Source organism: Pygocentrus nattereri, chromosome 26 (genome assembly GCF_015220715.1).
Source record: "Pygocentrus nattereri isolate fPygNat1 chromosome 26, fPygNat1.pri, whole genome shotgun sequence".
Classification (NCBI taxonomy): Eukaryota; Metazoa; Chordata; class Actinopteri; order Characiformes; family Serrasalmidae; genus Pygocentrus; species Pygocentrus nattereri.
Window position 1 is genome coordinate 21,240,997 of NC_051236.1, and position 24,242 is coordinate 21,265,238.

Consider the following 24,242-nt stretch of genomic DNA (forward strand, 5'->3'; position numbering starts at 1 on the left):
TAGAGAGATGGGTTTTTGAGAGCCGCCTACACATCTGGTCACATGGCAGACATCAGTTGGCAGATTGTCATCATAATACAGTAATGAGACGCTTTTCCAACATCTGCTTCAGTCACGGCTGCAGGAAATGATTGACAGCACTTGGAAGAAAAAAAAATATGGAAATAATAGCAGGACCAGAACAAGAGCTAGAACAGTGAGGGACAACGGGGACAGATTACAGACAGAGGAAGTGGAAAACTAGTAATTATTTGTTTGGAACTGTGGCAAATCGTAGCATCGATATTTGAAGCCATGTATTGCAGTCTACAGTGAACCCTATGTATTACTTTGTGGAGGATGGGCTCATTTTTAGTAATCTAATGTAACTGGTATCATTTCAGTAAATATGATGTAACAGCATAATCTTGCCATGGAAGCTGGCACTAGGCAAATACCTTTTCAGCCACTAAAAAGTTTCCTATTACTTGTTTTCATTGTTAACCTGGTTTCAATTTGTTCTCTGGAAGAAAAAAAAAAGAAAGCTCATTAAAATTTTAAGTGAATACTTATTCTTCTCACTTTCAGACAATTAGTAGGCTATTCCCATAATGGATAATTTCCCTGCGCTCTCCACTCAGTCTTCATGAGATCTCAGTGGCCCTGATGAAGTTTTCATGGCCTAAAGGAGTCAGGAGAGTTTTTGGCTAATTGCTTGGTGTGTGTGTGTGTGTGTGTGTGTGTGTCCTGAGTTTATAGGAAAGTCAAAGGAAAAACGGGGCTATCAACAAAATGCTACTGATTTTGTAAAGTGCTATTTTAATAAAAGCTCCAAATTTCATTTTTAGGGTTTCGCACATACATCATCATCATATAAAAGTTTGCAATCAGTGTTTCTCATAGTATTAAACCAATTGAAATATATAAAATATATTTTACAATTGTATAAAATATTTCTAATATGTCAGTCTTGAACAGCTTTATATGTTTCAGTAAGCAGAAAGCTAGGAGACTATAAACATAACATGCACATTCAGAATGTCTAATAATAACATTCAGTGCCTCATGAACATTCAGAATGCCTCATAATAACATTGGAAATAACATTCAGACTGCATCACGATTAATACAGAATGCCTCATGTTTGCCTCATAATGTTCAATATCTCGTGGCATTCAGAATGTCTGATAATAACATTCAAAATGCCTCATTATTAACCTTATTTTTCACGTGACCACTGCGTCTCAGATTATTTCTGAGTCATTCTGAGACATTTCAGTGTGTGGCTGTCAGTACAGCCAAGTGAAGATGAAATTACAGCAAGGACAGCAATGTTACAAGCATAAATAGCACAGAGCTTCAGCAGACACACGAATGTGGCTTCTTAATCACTGCTTTAATAAGCCCAGTTGTTAGAGCTGAAATCTGGCACATAAAATGCAACCAGATGATAAACTGCCAGTTCAACATCACTGTTCACTCCTTACAGACTTGCTTTAACAGGTTTACAGTATATGTATATGTATATATATATATATATATATATGTGGCCATATTTTGACCTCACTAGTAGGCTGACCAGGCAGCAATAATAAAAGACAGACCTTAAGTTTGAACTTTTAAATAAAGGATTACTTAAAAACTGAGACATACTAAGTAAAGAGTGCAGTTAAGTAGAGAGTCCAGCTCTCTCCAGATCTCATAAGCTGTGGGTCCTTCCCCAACTACCATTTCACTCAGTCACTTTATCAGCATTATTATTATATCATATCTCTGCTATGGACAATAACACTAAGTCACTTAAAAATTTATATTGTTTCTATATTTTGTGTATATTTTCTCTATATTTTGTACAAATTTATGATATTTCAGTTTGTTTTTTATATTTTACTTTTACTTATTTACTTTCTATAGAGTGGTTACCTGAGCCTTACCACAAGCATTTCAATGCGTAAGTGTCCTGACATGTTGTGCAAATGACTAATAAACTTGAAACTTAAAGAATGTTACTTACATGTCCTGAGCTAGAATATCCATATTTAAGCTAGAGCTGACAATATCATTGTGATGATATAAGGAGCATTGTATCTATGTAATGGCACTGCTTTATGGTTCTCTGCCTGTATCTGACTCTCAGGGTAAAAACATTATAAATGAAAAACTTATAAACATATAAACAGGATCCTCTGACTAAAGTGTTTCTCTCCTCCAGGTTCAGGACTGATTAAGGTACAAACATTAGCACACAAGTATTCAAGCATCCCAAAAATGATTACTATTGAAATTTTTATTTGTTCTCACATTTCTATTATGTTGGAAGTTCTGTCACTTTAAGCAACATGAGGTGTAGAAATAAGGTGGATAATGTTCAGAATGTATCGCAACACACAGGACAACATTCCCAATACATCATGAAGACAATTCAAAATGCATCATAACACCATTCAGAATATCTCAGATTATACAACAGTTAATTCCAACCACTCAAGCTAATTGGTTGAGAAGCGTTCTAACCATGCTGTTATTTTGTCATAACATCACATTTTTTTCACAAACACTGTATCACTCTGCTGAAATGGCATCGCTAAGTGGGCAGAGGTTGTTACTGTGATGTTAGCTGCTTGTTATGGAACTATAATTTGGCAGAAAGAATTGTTAACCTTAAAACATATTAAATAACACATTCATGGCCCAATTTATTAATTTCTTATTTTATTTATTTAACGGTTATGTAAAAGCAATAGAACACTCAAGGTCATGTGTTATCACAAATAACATCATGGCTGTGATGATCTATGACAAATCATAGCCGAGATGTTATTTTGCAATAACACACAACCTTCAGTGTTCTATTACATAATAACATTCAGAATGCATTAAAACCATTAGAGAATGCATCATAATAACATTCAGAATACATCATAATAGCATACTGAAAACCATACAGAATGCATCATAATAGCATTCAGAATATATCAGAATAATATTCAGAATGCATCATAATAGCATACTGAAAACCATACAGAATACATCATAATACCATTCAGAATATATCAGAATAATATTCAGAATGCATCATAGTAACATAAAGAATATCTCAGACTAACATTCAGGATGCACCCTAATAACATATTGAACACCATTCAGAATACATCAAAATAACATTCAGAATATCTCAGAATAATGTTCAGCATGCATCATGATAACATATTGAAAAACATTCAGAATGCATCATAATAACATTCAAAATATATCAAAACAACATGCAGAATGCATCATAATAACATTGAAAACCATTCAGAATGCATCATAACAACATTCAGAATATCTCAGAATAACATTTAGAATACATCATAGTAACATATTGAAAACTATTCAGAGTGCATCATAATAACATATTGAAAACTATTCAGAGTGCATCACAATAACATTCAGAATATTTCATAATAACATTCAGAATGCATCATAATAACATTCAGAATATCTCAGAATAACATTCAGAATGCATCATAATAACATATTGAAAACAATTCAGAATGCATCATAATAACATTCAGAATATCTCAGAATAACATTCAGAATGCATCATAATAACATATTGAAAACAATTCAGAATGCATCATAATAACATTCAGAATATCTCAGAATAACATTCAGAATGCATCATAATAACATATTGAAAACAATTCAGAATGCATCATAATAACATTCAGAATATTTCATAATAACATTCAGAATGCATCATAATAACATTCAGAATATCTCAGAATAACATTCCAAATGCATCATAATAACATATTGAAAACCATTCAGAGTGCATCAGAATAACATTCAGCATGCATCATAATACAATTCAGAATATTTCATAATAACATTCAGCATGTATCATGATAGCATGGAAAACCACTCAGAATGCATCATAATAACATTGAGAATATCTCAGAATAACATTCAGAATGCATCATAATAACATAGAAACCCATTCAGAATACATCATAGTAACATTCAGAATATCTCAGAATAACATTCAGAATGCATCATAATAACATTCAAAACATATCAAAACAACATTCAGAATGCATCATAATAACATATTGAAAACTTTTCAGAATGCATCATGATAACATATGGAAAACCATTCAGAATGCATCATAATAACATTCAGAATATATCAGAATAATGTTCAGAATGCATCATAATAAAATTCAGAATATTACAGAATAACGTTCAGATTGCATCATAATAACATATTAAAAAACATTCAGAATGCATTATAATAACATATTGAAAACCATTCAGAATGCATCGTAATAACATTCAGAATATCTCAGAATAACATTCAGAATGCATCATAATAATATTTAGAATGCCTAAGAATAGCATTCAGAATGCCATATATTTCAAATATGGTGGTCGTATTTTAAGGCTGATAACTGGACAAACCCTAATGTACTTAGTTATTTACAGCATATTATTTATCATTCAGTCGTGGCTAAATTCTTGAACTGTTGAATAAAGCATGTACACATGTTTGATCTACTGCGTATAAGTTTAGGGATGTAAACTTTTTTTTTTCACATTTTATTGCAGCGTATTACATTGTGTTGTTGTATCATGACTGGTATGGAAGCCTGAGGCTAGTGTGTAACCTCATGGCTAACATATTAGCTTGAGGCTATAGCATTAGATTGGGACACCAGAAACACAGCTCAAATCAACTATTGCATTTTTATAATGTTGCATGCTGTAATAAACTGAAAATGGAAACATTTACGTAGTAATGTAAAGAACATTTTGAGCTCTCTCTTATTTATTTATTTCTTATTTCAAAATGCTGTACTGAAAGAAAGTATTAACTCAAGACACTAATGTATAGCGTTGAGTCAAATAATAACTTTTGTGAATAATAAGTTATTATTGTATAGAAAAAAAACAAAAAACTGTATTTTGGCAAGTGCTGTATAAAGGACACCACGTCCTCAAATATATAATTACCAAAACTGTGTGTGTATGTGTGCCTATGTGCAGATGTACAATCTGTCCTTTCTCCAGATGTTTGTGGGGACAGGAGGCCATGCTGATCTGCGGTGCTGAGTGGGGGAGCGTGCTGTTGCCTCAGTGCCTGTGCTGCTGAAGCCTGCGGTGCTTGGCCTCCTCATGGCTCTATGGGAGCTGCTGCTGTCTCTGGGCCTCCACTGCTTGCTGGCTGCTTCTGCCAGTCTTGCGGAGGATGGTCCCGCTGGGCCCCTGGACTGGCTCCTCTCAGACAAGGGCCCCTTCCACCACTCCCAGGAGTACACCGACTTTGTGGAGAGGAACCGCCAAGGCTTTTCCACCCGATACAAGATATACAGGTGAGACATTAATGTATTTTATGCATGTCTGCCATCTAATGCTGCTTGTTTTCATTGTCTTTCCTGGCCAACACCAGTAGCTTTGTTCAACATAATTTTCATTGTTTTATGAATATTTGCAGGAATATTTCAGGCTCTTTTTGGTATTCGTATAGACATATGAGCCTTGTCAGTTGGTGGCAGATGCTGTGGGCCAGCTTCAGGTAAAGCTGGAGCAGAAAACAGGAGTAATGACTGGTGTTCCTATTGCCTCTCATAGCTTATTTTTCACATCAGGTTAACTATGGTTTTGTGCATTCAGTAAAAGTAAAGACAGTTATGGAAACAGCATAATCAAAGTCTTGCATACTTCAGAACTGATGATATGCAGAACAGTTTTACAACAGGGCTAAAGTGTTTATATAACTGATGGTATATCCAGTATATACAGTGGGGCAGTTGTTGGCTGGAGGTTAGGGAACCAGCCCTGTGACCATAAAGTTGCCAGTTCGATCCCCTCAGCTGACAGTCCATGACTGAAGTACCCTTGAGCAAGGCACTTAACCCCCAACTGCTCCCCTGGCGCTGTGGATAGGGCTGCCCACTGCTCTGGGCAAGTGTGCTCACTAGTGTGCATGCATGTATGTGGGTGTTTCACTACACGTATGGGTTAAATGCCTAGGTCTAATTCCACAGTTGGCTGATTGTTCTGGATTCTGAGTCCAATAATGCCTAATAGTGCCATTATTGTGATTTGTTCATGGGTAAGGGATTCTTGGGCACAACACAAAGACGGTGGTAACCTGTGGTAAAACTCTATAATTCATGACCTCAAGTGGGTTAATGCTTTTGTAAAACAGCCACAGCATAAAGTATAAGACAGTGTACAACATTTCAATAACACACAAGCAACTCTTCCACAAAGAAATGTAGATCATCACTGTTGAAATACCCCCCCCCCCCCAGAAAGTTACCTTTCAGCATGAAGGAAAAGAACTTCTTCACTTTTAATGTAAGGCAATGTAAAAATGTTTTGACAGTATTTTTATTATTTGGCCTAATTTATTGTCCTCTCTTGAGCTGTGCGTATATATGAGTGGAAATCAGGGAAATTTTGGATGCATTGTTGTACACAAGTATGTACATATATATTAAACATGTAAAAAAGGGCTTAATACAAGTAGAAACACTGTCATTTTAGTCAGCTAGCCTTATTATGTTACATTTGCTCTTTGACATATACAAACATTGAAACAAAACCTTCTATCTTATTTTTTTCTGCTTTTCATATTTTGACATAAAAAAATAGCTACCATTTACAGAGTGTAAAAATTCATGATGAATGGACTTTCGTGGTGAATGTACTAACAGAAATCGTCCAAAATGGTCCAAAAACCCTTTATATCAACATTGCAAGTTAGAATGTTAAGGTTATATGCTCAGTTAAAAAGATTATCCACTTCACAGAACTAATTAAGGATGCACCGAAAGGAGAATTCTTTTTTTTTTTGTTCAGATATCTGACATTTTCAGGCAATCACACAATGATTACCATAAACCAATATCGAAATATTGAAATTTAGAAATATTAGTCAAATCTAAACATCTATCCAAAACCACAATTTTTTTTAACAATTATCTGCTGTTGATGATCGCATTCTGTTATCATCATCCATCCCTAAACCATCCCTAAAACATTTAGAAGCCATTAAAGTAGAAGTAGAAGCTCAGTTGGAACAACAATATTGCACTCATGGAACAAACATGCAAACAATGATTTGGCACTAGAGCAGAGGGACACTGGGTTGCTACATAAGATGGAGGAGCAGTAATTCAGAAGAAGCAATTGCTGAAATGCAGAGAAAGTTCTTTGGGGGAATTTGGTCATTAGCACTAAACACCAGTCAGCCGTAACTTTGTACTCACCTCCTTGTTTCTACACCCACTGTTCATGTTAACAGCTCCACTTGCCATAAAGGTGCACTTTGTAGTTCTATAATTACAGACTGTAGTCCATCTGTTTCTATGCTTTGTTAGCCCCCTTTTACCCTGTTCTTCAGTGGCAGAACACTCATGGGACCACCACAGAGCAGGGATTACTTGGGTGGTGTATTAATCAGAGCACTGATGTGGTGGTGGGATGTTAGTGTGCACTGCATTGGGTGGATTTTAAATGTCCACTCACAGTCCACTGTATTAGACACGCCTAGCTTGTTGGTCCACCTTGTACACATAAAGTCAGAGACGATAGCTCGTCTGTTGCCGCACAATTTGTGTTAGTCTTGTGTTAGTCTAGTCCTTCATCAGTGGTCAAAGGACACTGCCCACAGGATGAAGGCTAGATATTTTTGGTTGGTGGACTATTGTCAGTCCAGCAGTGATGCTAAGCTTTGAGGTGTTTAAAACACACATCACCACCATGTCAGTGTCACTGCTGGACTGAGAATGATCTATCAACCAAATGATACCTGCTTTGTGGTGGTCCTTGTTGAAGAACAGTGTAAAAGGGAGCTAAGTATGCAGAGAAACAGTTAATCTACAGTCTATAATAGTAGAAGAACAAAGTGGTCAAACAAGGAGGTGGTTTTAATGTCATGGCTTATGGGTAAATGTAGAGGATAAATCAGTTGCCCATTTGATTTGATTTAGATTTAAGAATATACAGTACTGTGCGAAAGTTTTAGGCATCTAAGCAAAAACACTTTACCTCAGCAGTGAGTTTATCACAATATACATTAGAATAAAGTCATATTCATAATTTAAATAAACATAAAACCAATAAAATGTAACAAGAATTTCTTTGGTCCATATTTTTCCTTGACACCTTCACAGCCGCCACAGAGACTTTTTAATATCATCAGTTACATCATGAGCACAATTTACTGAAGCACTGATTGGTCAAACCAGGAGCTGCTTTTTAACTGCATATAATACTGTAATACTGGGCTTCCTCGAGGAGAGGTTTGCAAGTGGTTAAACAAGCACATTAACATCCATAAAATCACTATTATATATATATATATCATTATTAATTAATATTCTATACATTTTGTTTATTCAAATATTAACACTTTTCTCAGCAAATAAACACAAACCTGTCACGGTTGGCTCCTCCCAGTCCTGTCCATGTGTTCTTGTTTTGGTTTGTAACTCCGCCCCTGATTGTTTTCACCTGTCCCTCATTGTTATGTGTATTTAAGCCCTGTGTTTGCCCCTTGTGTTTGCCAGTCATTGTATCCCTGTATCGGTCTTTGTTTGAAGTTTGTTTGCTGGTCGCTCTGGTTTTTGTCATGTGTACTTCCCGTTCCGTCCGCATCGGCTATATGAACCTGGACTGTTCTGACCACGACCCTGGATTTGCCCCTAATAAATCTCGCTTATCTCAGCGTGTGCGTCCGCCTCCTCGCTCCCCCTTACAAAACTACACAAATAAATAGATTTTGAAAATGTGTCTTGGGTGCCTAAGACTTTCGCACAGTACTGTACATCATTTCCAAATGAAACACTATATCAAAAAAATAACACTACATCAAAACAATTATGATCGAAAGTTATATGAAAGAGACAAGTGTGCTGTTGTAGTATATACTGTGTGTATGTGTGTATATGTGTTACTGTTTATTGCATCACTTTTTTCAGTGTATGCAACATTTTTGGCTTCATTTGAATTCAAACATTACATTTCATACTGAGAGACAATCATCTCCCAGAGCACAGTCTAGTTAATTATTATATGGGTAGTTTAATGTTTCCCCCGAAGTTATTTGTTCAGCAGAAGCAGCATGTTTGACAGTTGTGTTGGCAGATAATCACCCAGACCCCTGAGAAGCGTTGTTTATGGCAGTCAGATGTGATCAAGGCATGATCCACTAGAACAGTGCTTTTCCAGTCTTGCTCCTGGAGTTCTCCTGCGATGCACATTTTTTGTGTTTTCCCTGCTCCCCACACCCATTTAACCTCATAAAGGGCTTGTTAATTAGCTGATGAGTTGAGGCAGGTGTGTTGGGAGTAGAGAAGTCACTACAATGTGCAGAGCAGGGCTACTCCAGGACCAGTATTGCTCTCACCCACTCTTAACAACAGTGCCAAAAAGGGTTCTTGGAGCGATGCCATAGAAGAACCATATTAGTTTATCTGAGGAACCTTTCCATGAATAGTTCTCATTGCAAATGAGATGTGTGAGGCTGAATAACCTTTTTAAAGTTTAGAACTGCCGTGTACTGTGAAGGTTCTACATCAGTCAAAGACTTTTTTTGTTTTTTTTCCAAGAAGTGTATGCCAAAGCCAAGTGCCATTTAGGAACCTTTAGTTTTAAGAGTGCATTTATCCCCATATGTCACTCCTCAGTCTAGGTCAGTTCCAGTTGTATCATTTTTTTGGCTTGCAAAGTTCTAGATGAACACTCTAATATAGGTAAATGGTGACAACAGTTACCTTTAAATGCTTAAGCATTAATGATTAGTCCAAGCAACTAATAAAATAAAGTAAGACATCAAATACACACTGACCGAGCACTTTATTATGCGCTGGTTTGAGTATTTCTATAACTGATGATCTCCTAGGAGTCTCTAGAGCTCACTCAGAATGGTGCATTAAAGAAAACCGTCCAGTGTGCAGCAGTTCTGCAGATGAAAACGCCTTGTTGATAAGAGAGGTCTATGGAGAATGACCAGAGTGGTTAAGGCTAACAGAACGGCTATAGTAATTCAGATAACCACTCTGTACAATTGTACTGAGCAGAAAAACATCTCAGAATGCGCAATACGTCCAACCTTGAGGCAGATGAGCTACAACAAAAGATGACCATGTCAGATTCCACTTCTGTCAGCCAAGCACTGGAACCTGAAGCTGCAGTGGGCACAGGCTCACCAAAACTAGAAGTTGAAGACTGGACAAACATAGCCTGTTCTGATGAATCTCAGTTTCTGCTGAAGCATGGAGAATGTTTTCCTGGCACACTTTGGGCCCATTAATACCTATTAGTCAGCCTTTTTGAGTATACTTGGTGGCCATTCTCCTTCCTTCATGGCCAAAATTGTCAGTCTTCTACTGGCTACTTCCAGCATGATAATGCATCATGTCACAAAGCAAACATTGTCTCAAACTGGTTTTATCACATGACAATGAGTTCAGTGCTCCTTAATGGCTTTCTTAGTGACTGCACCTATTGAGTCCAATAGAACACCTTTGAGACATGGTAGAACAGGAGATTTGCAGCATGAAAGTACACATGAAAAATCTGCAGGAAGTGTATGATGCAATCATGTCAACATGGACTACAACCGAAAAGGAATGGTTCCAAAATCTTGTGGAATCCATGACATGAAGAATTGAGTCTGTTTTGAGAGCAAAGGGATGCACTGCAGTGTATTAGTATAGTGTTCCTAATAAAGTACCTAGTAAATGTATTTTGATAATATTTTGAGCATATTTTTAAAATCTAATGATCATTTTAATAGTACAATTGTATAACTGAAAAAGAAAAAAAAAACATCTTAAAACTTTTAAAAATATTTGTCCACTTCCTAAAATTAATCTGCTCTCTTAGAACATCAGAAATGAAATTTGTGGATAGGTTAATATAAAGTGGTTTGTTTTGTAGTGACGCTAAATGTTTCCACTGCTGGCCATCACTACAAACTCTAAACAGATGAGAAACACTTCTGAACACTTTGTTTTCGGGCCTGACTTTCCATTTTTAACTAATTCTGTTGTTGCTTCTCTACTCAAACCAGAAATTAAAATAAAAAATCTACAAATATGTAAAATTATCTGCCTGTTGACCTGATATCTAGCTCTGTTGTCAGTCTCTGTCCTGATAAGCCATATATGTAAATAGATGTGAATGGATAAACTGCAGCACAGGACTGCTGCAGCATGTTCATGTTCATTTATATCACTGAAATGTGACATTTAATTTTTTTTTTTAGTATTTAAAAAAATGTTAACAGGCTTTATTACAGATTTATTTTTCAAGTGCTTGGTTTGGTAATTCCTCGCACTGTATGAACAGTTTCTTAAGTGGGTTTCTAGATGTTTTTAATAGCTAATTGAAATGTTTATTCCAGTGTGTTTCACAAAAGATTTTTAGCAGATCTTTAGTAGATGTTGCAATAAATCAGTAGAACCTTTGAGGTTCAGTTTTTTGTTTTGAGATGTGTTTTCTTGCACAGTAGAAATTGACCAGAACTACACTGGGGAAGGAGGGGTTGTGACAAAATTGTTACCATGAGCCATTTCAAAATACTGCACTCTGGACATGATATGCAAGAGGAATTATTAAACCCTGTGTAAAAAAATAATAATAAAACTTCATGATCTTGCATGTACTGTATGAACCAGCAGTGGGATCACATCGATAACCTCACTTTAACAACCCAGGGTCAAATCCAGTATAGTTCATTAAAGTTCAATTAAGTACTACAAAGAACTGCAGGATCTAATATCCCTCACTTTCCATCGCAGTCTGCTCAGGTGCCCTTGTGCACAGAACCAGTCCTGAGTTGTAATGAAACGATAAGGTGGAATGCCAGGTATGGTTTCAGAAGCTTTTTAAGAGCTCTACCTTACGGACAAGTAAAATCTAATTTTTTATTTCCTTCATAAGCTTCTTGCATGCACACTGCCATAGGCTAAACATAGAATTAAGCATTTTTTTCACTTCCTTTTTATTCATTCCATTGAGTTCTTCTTCTGTCGATATATTATTTGTGAACTAATTTGTGAACTAATGGTTTGTTTAAATGCGGTGACTAATCAACGTTTTCCCCTAAGGAAGAATGCAGAAATCAAGTAGTCACTCAATTATTAAACTCATTTTTTTCTGAAAGCTGTTTAATGCTTTAAAGGGCTGCGGGTGATTGTCTCTTTGCACTACAACAGCATACTTAGTTAAAAATGTGGAAATGTGGACAAATGAGTACATTTTAATGCTTTGCATGCTTTACTTATTTTCACAATTTACCAATATGATGCTTTCCTTTCAGAAAGGAATGAAATGAGCATTGTAACCATAGTGACGCTTCATATGACTCTTCATTACAATACCTTAAATTCAGTACAATTAATGAGTTACCACTAGGGAGGGACATTTTGTTCTTGGAATGTTTTTTAAAGTCTTCGGCAAAAAATAATACATCTTTGCATGATTTGAGTGCCCAAGTGGCCACTTTTAGCCTACATTCACCACATTACCAGCACAAATCTTTACATGATATTTGCTTTTAAACTGTATAAAGAATGCAAACACCCTGTAGTTTTCTAATATGCAGAAAAGTAAACCTTATCACTCATATGGAAAAGCAAGTGTCACCAAAATGGTAACTTTACAGGAGAGAGTAAAAACACTGTTACCTTTCCATGTAAGTCAATGTAAAGAGATTTTATTCCAAGTGATTATAGACAATTTCTATTGGTCCATTCACCATGAAATTCACACAGTGTAAAGGACAGTTGGTGTGTTGAAATGATGTAGAACTAAAAATCAACAAAAATAGAGATACATAGATTTCTTTGGGCATTGATAGATGATATAAGAACCTGACTGAGGCTCACAACTTTCTTTACAACTACGCAAAATGATAGCAAGCTAACCATGCTGAAAGATAGCTAGCAGCCTAAAGAGCTCCTCCATTAGTATACAGTGTTGGGCTTTAAACTGAAGTGTTGCTGAACGATTCACTATAAAGAAGTTTTGTTGTTGTCCAAAGAAAAATACTGATCTCTAGGACTTAACAGGAGAGGACGAAAACATTCTTAATTTTTACTGTAAGTAAAAGTGAAGAGTTATTTTTTTTTCCCCGAGTCATTTTGGAACATTTCTAATGTAAAGGACAGCTGCTGTGATCAAATGAAGTAGAAAAAAAAACACAAAAATTGAGATGATAGATCATTTGATGATTTGGTCAGCAATGATATCTTACTCAAATATCTTATGTGCTTCAAATTTCTTCAAATCTGCCTTAAGTAACATTCAACTCACTGTGGGAGCAAATGTCTAACACTGTTAGCTTAATGCTAACACAATACTGAAAACTGTATTGAGGTGCTAGCAGAAATTAGCATCATTGGTGCAGTAGTAATTGTTTAAACAAAAACGACTTAGACAAGATGAAGGCGTCTGCATTACTGCTATATTATGATATTTTTAGTATTGTACAATGATGGACGAAAGACATTTCTTGTCCTTTTTAAGCAGTTCATGGTTGCTTGGGAACAACAGCATACATTACAGTTTTCATTTTATCAAAATTTCATGACAAATGGATCAATAAAAAGTAGTCCAAAATGACTTAATAACAAAATCTTGTTCATGTGTGTGTGTGTGTGTGTGTGTATGCATATATATATATATATATATATATATATATATATATATATATATATATATATATATAGTACACCCCTCATAAACTCCTCGTACACTATAGAAATGAAACTGGCCACTGGATATTCAACATGGCACATCATGGCACCTCAACATGGCAAAGAACTCTCTGAGGATGTGAGAAATAGAATTGTTGCTCTCCAGAAAGACAGCCTAGGCTATAAGAAGATTACTAAAACCCTGAAAGATTACTAAAACCCAAGGCCATATGGCAGTTTTATGTGTATATATATATATATATATATATATATATATATATATATATATATATATATGTGTGTGTGTGTGTGTGTGTGTGTGTGTGTGTGTGTCTTTGTACAGTATATACATTTTATATATATATATATATATATATATATATATATAATACGTGTATATGTTGACTTTCAGATATTCACAGTGAAATATATGTTATTTCTAAATTGAGCAAGAATTGCACATTTTTATCTGCTTCATACAGGAGGTAAGAGGGTTACTCCACATTGCACATGAAATCATTGCTGATTGACTGCCTTATTAGAATGCATCATGCATTCTGTTATGATCTGATAATATATAAACATGTGCTCAAGCTGAGTTCAGTCCAAATTATGCGTAACCCCTTATTAATCTCACTGATCAACATTAAAGAACATCACAGACACAAGTGCACACAAGAGCACGCTCATCACTCATGCACACTTAAGTGAGTTATAATAGTGTATATCAGATTTGAAATGCTTACCATTTAAAGGTTTATTGCTCTAACTAAGTAGATGACAAACATATTTCTTGTTCTATCTAAAAATGTGAGGGTATTGATCACCCCTGTAGTCACTTTTACTGTTTTTGCATTGTTAACGATTTACTACTTTTTCTGCACAACTCCTACATTTATACATCATTCATATCTGAGCCTTGCAGCAACATGAATATTCTATTTTGTGAACAGATAAAAATGTGTTGACTTGTGCATGGCGAAATGGATGATTTGTTAGAACACGAACGTACACTTTGGCACTTAAATTAGTGGCAGTGCATCATAAATCACATCCTTCATCGCAGGGACGGATATTGAATATTCCTCTGGTCACAGCAGCTTCAGTTGACAGCTATGGATTTGTGGGAGCTACTTTACAGCGCCTGCGATTGGCTCACCATTAAAACATTTTGATTTTCTTTTGTACGCTGGCAACCACTGTACATCAGATTTTCATTGCGTACTTTCCAAGATTAATAGCCTTATCATATGACCGAGTGATTAGTAGGTTCTTAATACTTATTACTCTGCATTATCACGATTCTCTTGAGAGGCTACTGTTGGTAGCAAGGCGTGGTACAGACAGGGAAGATTATAATCATTCCTTGATTGAATAGTGATATAATATGAGCATGCAGGACTCGCATGAGCGCCAGCTGTGTTTTATCCCTCCGAAAGTCAAACTTATATTAGTCATGCTCAATATCCACTCTGATTGGTCAGATTTTTATCTATTACACAACACTAAAGGGACAGAAGGTACAGATAATCCATAGAGTAAGTGGGCGCTGTTATTAGCTGAACTGTCTTTGCACTTCAAAATATAAGGGCTGGCACTGATATTTGTGTTCTGTTCACCATTAAAGTCCCAAGGAGAGTATCGCGTGACTGGGCCTTTGCCTGCTGGCATTGAGACAGGCTATCAAAGACAGTCAAATCCCAAATTATTTGCTTGATCTCTCTGTGTGTCAGCCCATTTCAGTGTGTGCGAAGTGTGGCCAGATGAAGCAGAAAGGGGTACATGATAATGGTATTACAGCTTAGTGTCTCTGTATGAGAAGTGTCATGTTGCGCTTATGAAACGCTAAGACGTGATCTCTCAACGCCACTGTAGATTCTTCTCTGCTCCTGTGGCACATTCTCTGAGCACATACTGTTTTAACTCAAACCACCTCAATCTTACCCGCTCCGATCACTTGCCTATAACAAACAATTTCAGCCCACCACAGACCTGAAAAGATTAAAAGTGACAATATTATTTTCGATGCTGGCATTTTCCTCCAAGCGTGGCGTTGTTGTTCTGCCAAATTTTAATAATCTTCAATGACACAGAGAAGATGAATTACCAGTAGTAGTTACAGTTGTGTGTAATAGCACTGTCCGCATAATGGAAGTGCACCATCTCATCCCTCCTTCAATTTTCCACCTTTCCTCCTGATTGAATTTGAAAGAATTTTAATGAGCTCTTTCTCAGAAATGGCTCTTCTCATTTGAGGGGATTCACCATGAAGAGTGTTTGCTGGAGAAAAGATGCAATGTCCATACCAGACAAAGATGAGGTTTCGGTGCGCCACCTGCTTAATTGACCCACTGCCAAAGGACTGTTGCCATAGACACCGATGCGCAGGGAGATAAAGTATCTGCAGTTCTCCGGATAACATAAGTGGGGAATTTAGTTCCAAATTGCTTTTAAAAGGTCACGTTGTAAAATGCTACCTCTTTTTTTATGACGCTGCACTTACAAGAGTTTCTTAATCTTTTTTAATCTTTCTGCTCTCAAAGAACGGACAAAAGCTGAACTGTAAGCTGTTTGATGCCTTTTATATCTTCTGCAAGAGCAGGCTTTGGTGAGAGACCAGCAGAAAACTAAACAAATAGCCTCTCTGTGGCTATAAAAATGTTTCTTTTCGTAGCTAAAAACCCACTGAATTGGCTTTTGTAACTGAGCCAAGCGTTAAACCAACCCAAGTCAAATAAAACAGAATGAATTGAGTTTTTCCAAGTCTCATGGGAATGTCACTTACTATCACAAGACACACACTTTAAAAAAATTGTTATACTTAAAATAGAATTTATCCCAGATTACCACTTATTATAAGTTAGGGGAACTTTCATGATGCTTGCATGTATTCAAATAAGATCTTTGATTTGATTCCACCCAATTACCAGCGGGATAGGCTCTAGCTCCACCTGCGACCCAGAAGGATAAGCAACTTAGAAGGTGTTTGTGTGTGTACTGAAATTTAATCTAGCCTGTTGCCATTAGCAACTGGAGAGACTGGCACAGGAGATGACATTTTTCTGGCTCTGGGCTCCATCTATTTGCATATTGGGTGTGTACTTCTTCTCTGTATTGCCTTACCTCCTTGTCTGTCTTTCATTGGGTATATTCTTACATTCTATATTTCCATTAATTGCTTGCCCTTGTTGTTGTTGGTTATATGGTTTTGTTGCCATATTCCTTTTTCTAAGTTGGACCAACATAAATTCAAACACTAGTAACAGGTTCAACAAACTGTCCATAATTCAGTTAAGTTCAGCTATAGAATGTTTCCTTGTGAGTATAAAGAACCTTTTTGCACAATGTAAAGGCAAGAACCTTCAATTCTATGTGTAGAGGAAATGTAGAGGAGTGTAGAGGAGTCAGCGGGTCTTTGTTTTACACAGAAGTTGAGACTGATGATATTTATGATAGGAACCATCTCATGTAGCTCATCTAAAGCTCCAGGAAGAGCTTCACAGTGTAGCCAATAAACTGCTCTCTCTCCCTGCTGAGGTCAGTGCCATAAGGCCTCATGAGGTTTTAAGATAAGACAAGGCGAGCTTATCATGCTCAGCGGTAACTGAGGAACAGAATGACAGGGAGGATTTTCTCCCTCTCTACCTCTCTGTCCCAGCAAACCTTTGTACTGCTGAGGGCTTGCTCGCTAACGGCTCCCATACCACATCTGCCAAGGCCTGCTGAGGGTGTGGCTTATCTATGTGAAATTGAGATAAATCATCAAATTTCACAAAGGCTGCAGTTCACCTAGTCTTGACTGATGTAATGGCTCATGCCAGGTACATAGAGTTTCACAGCGGTTAAATTTACAGCTTATGAAATTACTGGAAATTATGCCTGACTTATGTCCAACAAAAACAGCTTGGGCCACACTGTAGGCTGCAGTGCGTACTTTATTCTTTACATAATTTCCCCATAATTATTTTTTACCCCTTATGAATTGCCAAAGAGCAGATGGAATTAAAAGTATTTTCTGGAATGAATCAATCAAACATCTGGTCGCGAGGCCCCTGTCATTACTTCTGATTTAATGTGATAGATCTCCTTTCATAAGGCCACAGCAACTCCATCCATCAACCGACTATGAGGTTGCCCACCATTTCTCAGACGACTAAAGCCAAGAGGGAGCATGCTATCATTGGTGAGCGTTCCGAGGATGTGCGAGTTTCACAGCAGGGAGGTATTATCAGCAAAGCCCTCTGTGGATGGTAGTATCTCCTTTGATTTGTGGGTTACTGCTTTCAAAGGCACATGACGGAGAGAGGTGAGAGAAAGTAATAAGTAGGAAAGCGCTGAGGAAGGTGGTGACAGAAAGGTCTGCGTATTTAATTGCCTCAAACTGTGTGCAAATTGTATCTTCATGCAGACAATTTGATGTGGCCCATAATAAGAAAAAAGCTGAGAAACTTATTTATGACCCTGACTTCAAAAGTTGCTAAATCATTTCTGTCAGAGGTAGTGTACCTATTTCAGAACAAACATATCTAATTGGTTTTTCGGTTGATATTTCCTTCGAGGAAAATCTATGATGACCATTTTTCTGAAAATTGAGCCATGGCTCTTTTTTTTCTTCTGCAAAGCTTTTCTGGGAAATTTAAGCAATAATTCCTCTTTATTTTTACCAATATAAAACACAGCAGCTGTCACCACTCAGCAGACTTCTGCAGGTCTTCCTGTCAGTGCAGATTCCACTATGATGCCTATGCTTATCAAGCCTAGCACCTGTCAGCAGCATCTTCAGAATCGATTTGCTCTCTGTAGTGTTCGTCTTCCAAATGCCTACCTGCTCTTAGACTTTAAGACTAATGATGGAGTCTTTGCACTAGTTATGTCTGCCCTGTTGGACTCATGTGGTCCAGCTCTCTTGCAGGCGCTGAGGTGTTTTAGTAAAAACAGATCGTTAGAGCCAGGCATGTTTATTGTATGTGTGATCCTCTTGCAGGGAGTTTGGCCGCTGGAAAGTGAATAACCTGGCTGTGGAGCGGAGGGATTTCCTGGACTCCCCCTTACCTCTCACCCCTGAGTTTATTCGGAACATTCGACTCCTGGGGCGAAGACCCTCCGTCCAGCTAATTACTGACAACCTGATCAAGAAATATGGGACTCATTTTCTCCTCTCAGCTACACTAGGAGGTAGCAATATCCTACAGACTACTGCTGTGCTTGGCAAACGAAATGTCCACTGCACAAAAAAGATATTAAGTGAAAATAATATTATATAAGTTACACAAAAGATTACAGCATTCAATTCTAGACACTTTTATTTACGTTATCACTGGAATCTTGCCTATCCTTATCCTTTTTGCACCACTCGACCAATAGAAAACATTAAGAATGAAATGTTTTTAGTAACAATCCTTGTCTTATTAAATTATCATTGAAGTTTTGTTATGAATCACTCTGACTGATCCAGTCTACGCCCACAAATGTGCTCTTCCTCAACAACTGTTACACGGATGGTTTATAGGTTGTAATAAGAAATTGTACATCATTTTTGTAAAAACACAGACATTTTCAGTGAATCATTCATTTCCAGTTATATTTGTTTTTTTGTATGAGTATGAAGGGTCACGCTGTTGGGATAGGGTGTAGTTTTGTACCATTGAGCTCATATTAGCTTAGTGTAAAATTTTCAACCTATATAGTTGAAATAGTTATATAGTTTCAAATAGCTACAACAACACAGTCCAGCTCAGTAGCATAGCATTTTAAACTGAGAGCTCAACCATATGGAGCACAACTCCAGCCTTAATTTGTCAGTTTGAATGGGTTTGTCATTAGCATTCTGTAAAGCTTGTCCAACTTCACAGCAGACACATTTGTGGGCTGAGCATGGATGCGTCAATTTTGCTTTCTTCTAGCATTATTTCATCAAAAAGCAAAAATCTGACAGCTTCACTGGACAGACTTCACTTAACATAAGTGAAACTGTTAAAAATAGTAGGTTGAACAATCTTATGACATTCTAAAAAGACGTAGTAGATATATTGCCTACATTTAAGATGTTTTCACTTGCCAAGATATCTTTTTTATAGGAAGATAGAACAGAAATATACATTGAGTTGGAATCATTCCAGCCAGTTCCAACCAAGTTTGAGTACTGTCTGTCATATGTGTACTTTCTGTTGCAAAACAACAAAAGCTGTCTAACTCCCATATAGAACAGCAGTGCTCACGCATATTTCCACTGCAGCTGGTAGTATGTCAAACCAGGGAAAATGACTGGTGACAAGCACTGATTCCCGTGGTCCTATATTTACTCTAGTGTATAGTGGTAAGTGGGAGGCAGGTGCAGCTAGATAGCTTCAGAATAACAGTGACATGATTATTTCTGTGAAAAAAAGGATGATGTCTGAAATGGGTTTCCTCTGCAAAAGCCATACTTGTCGATTACTCCTCCCTGCTCTCTGCCTGTCAAAGGCTGCACTTACAAGTGGCTCCATGTAATGTAAAACTCATGGAAGTTTGCAACTGATGTGACCTCCATTGTTCCAAAAACAAACAATGTTTTGTACTGTGAGAAATGCGTAAACGAAGAGCCATGTCCGTGCCTCGTGCCGGAGAAATTGAATGCCCGAATCTAGATTGGATCTTATGGCCTTCATGAGGTAAATAATATAACAGTGATCGATGTGGGGAATGGAAATAGTATCAACTACAGTTAAGAATTTAATGAAAAAGGAATTACTGTAGTGACAGCAGCATCACAACAATACAAGTTATTATTATTTAAGAGAACATTCAGGGCCCAGTGACCTTTTTGCAGAGGGATTCTGTCCACATGTTATGTACAGAACTACCATACCAGCCTAAATCCTTGGTTTATGGGCCATGTGCCGTAATGAGGCCACAATATGCGTACATGTGAACTTTCACAAACTCTGTTTTATTTGCCAAAGGTGATTTACACCTCTGGAGAATGTTTTGATGGGAAAACACATTATTTAATAATACCACTATCCTTTTGACCCTTAACTTTTTTGCCTTGAGTTTGTTGAAGGTTATTTCACTTCCCTTTTGAACCTGCTCCTCACAAGCACGTAGTTAGCTGGCGGGGCCACGTGCAGCTTTCATGAACACTGCAGCCTTAATACATTGTGGGCACATTTATTGTGAGCCCTTTCATTTGCGTATATGGCAGCTTCTAAATGGATCTGTAAAACTGATTATATGCAACAATTAAATGCATACAATATGAGAACAGCGAGCATTATTACCATGATGTATAATAAAGAAATGCACATAGACATACACAGAACAGGAATGTGCAAATGTGCTTGAATACTGAATGCTCAATATTTATTATTTAGTTGTAAGTATTAGTAGGTAAGTGAACATATAGAAGACTTAATAACCACTATGCATCAGTATATCTATCAAAATTAACTTACTCAAAAAAACAACAGTCTGAGGCTTTTACAAATAAGGTACGCTTTTACTCCAGTCACGTTTACAAATGAACCAGCTCTGCTCATCTGTCTTGTAAATGCTGTAATAGTAAGAACAGCTTGGGTAAGTTTAGTCATTTCCTCTTCACTTATTTAGGAGAGGAGGCTCTCACCATATTCGTGGACAAGAGGAAGCTGAGTAAGAAGGCAGAGGTGAGTGACTATACCAGCAACAGCACGGCTGTGACTCTGGAGGCGCTTCACCAGCTGGCTGCCTCCTACTTCATAGACCGAGAGAGCACACTGCGCAAGCTGCACCACCTCCAGATCGCCTCCACTGCCATCAAGGTGGGCCATTAGTCATGTCTCACTGTGAGCAGATATCATATTTCTCTGGACCACTTATGTCAGATGAGCACACATATTATTATGTTATATAGAGCATCTTATGAGTGGGAAACAAGAACTTCTACCATTTTGCATTGGATAAATGAAGCAGGTTTTGGCAACCAGCATTTGACTAATATATGCATGCAATATTAATATATTACAAGTGGTGTTGCACCCATAACAATAGCATATCTGTATTGGCCCTGATACTGACACTTAAATATAGTGTCGATATCAGCAATGGAGCATATGTGTACATACCATGAGACAAAGAGTAAAAATGCTCATTGCAAAATCTGTAATGCCAGTGTTTGAAGGGCTCAATACATCAAATTTAATTTAGTGGTTAAAGATAAACCATGCCAAAGAGCACAGCAGCTTTTCGTAGTTCTGAAACCAAATGTGAAGCTATCCAACCAGTAAGGCTGGCTTTACACAGTGAAACCTTCATTCGAATAGTTGCATGTTGTACATTGCCTGCAACATAATTTCCATGCAACTTGACAGTTAAATGAAAGAGTTTAAAAAAAAAAGCATGGTTTGAAATTGTAATTTCACTTGACCACATGATATATTATTGCCGTTTTGATTGGCTGATCCATTAAACTTTTTCCATTAAGACACTTGCAACTGCTGTGACTGAGTTTGTAATGAGTTCCACGAAGCTTTACATTACATACATTTACATATATTTTCATGCAGGTTTTTAAGCCACAGTTTCACTGTGTAAAGTCAGCCTAAATCCATTCATTTAGTCTGTGAGACAGAAAATTGCTTTTACCAGCATAAAATACATTACATATAGGTACCAGTCGAGTTGTTAGGTTGGACAGAGTTGGCATTAGGTATTGGTATAGGTAGGAAGGGTGCATCTCTAGTCACAAGGATTCAAAAATAGTTTTAGATTTGCAACATATTTCTCCCAGTGGACTGTATCAAATGTGAATGTCATATTTTATCCTCATTCTCGTATTTTTTTTTTTTACATTTTTGTTAGCTTATTTAAAATATTCTGGCATCACGATTCATCGCTCACTATGTTATGTATTCTGACATTTTCTCATTTTAAATCTGGCCAGTCAGTGCAAACATAGCTCAATAGAGAAATGCTGTTCCACCCCAATTAAGGATTTGGGCACTATGCTCTTGTATTTGTGAGAGATCCACATTCATTCTGACAGGATTTAATATACTTTCATACACTTTTTTAAATATAATTTTGTTTATTAGATGTGTTCTCTAAGTACCTCCCTGCAGCCCACTTTAATACTATAGCCAGGCAAATTGGCCAAGCATTCTATGTCCTCCAAAGAGTTGCATTTACTCTGTCCCAGGAGCTTTAAGAGTGATGCTCCTGTTCCACACCAAAACCTTCATTATCCCCTTTGATTTCATTATATACAGGAGCGCCTTGTCTCAGCACACCACTGCTGTTGAACTTAGACATTTTCATTATAGTTGGGAGAGCAGATCTCAGCTGTCGGCAAGTGTTTGTCTGTTGATCATTGAAGGTTGCTCGTCTTGCTGAGGTGTGCTTTCATGTGAGAAAGCCAAGGTGTTCACTGAGTGACGGGAGCAGCCGGTGAGGCAGGGTGGTGCAGCTCCATCAGTGAAGGAGAATGAATCGCAGGAGCCTCTGATGCACGCATCGTTTCCACAGGGCGTTGACCCATGCCTGCGTTTCATGGGACAGACAGAAGTGAGCGTTCTGCTGTATGAATTCCAAATTGAATGAAACTGGAGTGCAGGATGAGGCTCCTGGCTTTCCCTGCTGGGATCTGTGGAAGAGAAATCTAGCAACTCATTTTGGAGGAAAAGCCTGTTAGTGAGCTGGTGCGCTGGGCCTCAGGGGCTCGGAAAAAAAAAAACAAACAAAAAAAACAGCAAGACCCTTCAAAAAGTCAGGATGCATCCCACCCACATACTTTGGCACAGGGTGTTTGCTTAATGCGGAATGACTCAAGCTGTTTTTGTGAGTAGCAGGGATCATTTTGTTCATGATTTGACAATTTCCCAAATCAAAATCAGTGCTCAGGCAGCCCTGCTACCCTGCAAATCTGCCAGTGAAGGCGTAACCTCAGTGTCTACTGGAACGCAAACTGTGGCACAGCTTCCAAACAGCAGGCGTGCAATCCCCACTGCTTTGTTGATTTGCCTTTACAAAAAAAAAACATTACTTTGTTTAGGCTTCAGCATTGCTTTTGCGGACTTTCTTAAAGAAAACAGTCAACGGTAAATCCGAAAATTGGTTTTCAAATCATAGTCGGCTTTAAAAATGGAAATGCAAAATGGGTTTTAGATTGTTAGCTTTACTTCTTTAGTATGTAGGATCTGAGCAGAGTCTTAAAGATAAAGGTTGCCTTATTCTTTGCTTGCTGTAGGAAAGAAAGACATTTAAGGGGCAAAGAACCATTGCATTATATGGAGATCATTTAAGATGTTAATATGAATGGTTTTCTTCCAAAAGTTTGCGATGTCCAAAATGACAAATTACTTACAAATGGATATACAGCCTTTTGGAATGATACTATTCATGCTCTTCATACAAAGAATGGACCTTTTCTCTATGAAAGATTCTTTCAATGAAAAACGAACATAGTTGCTCGTTTCTTGGTAGCTTTATTTTTTAAGAGTGTGTTATTTGGCTATACTCTGGCCCAACAAAACAGCTCTATCAGACAAATTTGCAATCTGATGGCAACCTGTTTGACACCTGGATCTGCTTAGCAGGGCCACCACAACAGAT

At 37.3% G+C, this 24,242-nt stretch overlaps 1 protein-coding gene across 2 annotated transcripts in view; it reads left to right on the forward strand.

The window, feature by feature from the left end:
* brinp3a.2 (bone morphogenetic protein/retinoic acid inducible neural-specific 3a, tandem duplicate 2) overlaps positions 1 to 24,242 on the forward strand; it is a 54,294-nt gene that overhangs the window by 16,616 nt on the left and 13,436 nt on the right. Inside the window, exons 2-4 of one of the 2 annotated variants that reach the window (XM_017718869.2) lie at positions 5,008 to 5,333; positions 18,661 to 18,851; positions 21,264 to 21,454. In XM_017718869.2, the coding sequence (XP_017574358.1) occupies positions 5,137 to 5,333; positions 18,661 to 18,851; positions 21,264 to 21,454 (579 nt within the window). In that variant the 5' untranslated portion in view covers positions 5,008 to 5,136. The remainder of the gene's footprint in view (positions 1 to 5,007; positions 5,334 to 18,660; positions 18,852 to 21,263; positions 21,455 to 24,242) is intronic. The other variant, XM_017718863.2, reaches the window with a different exon arrangement.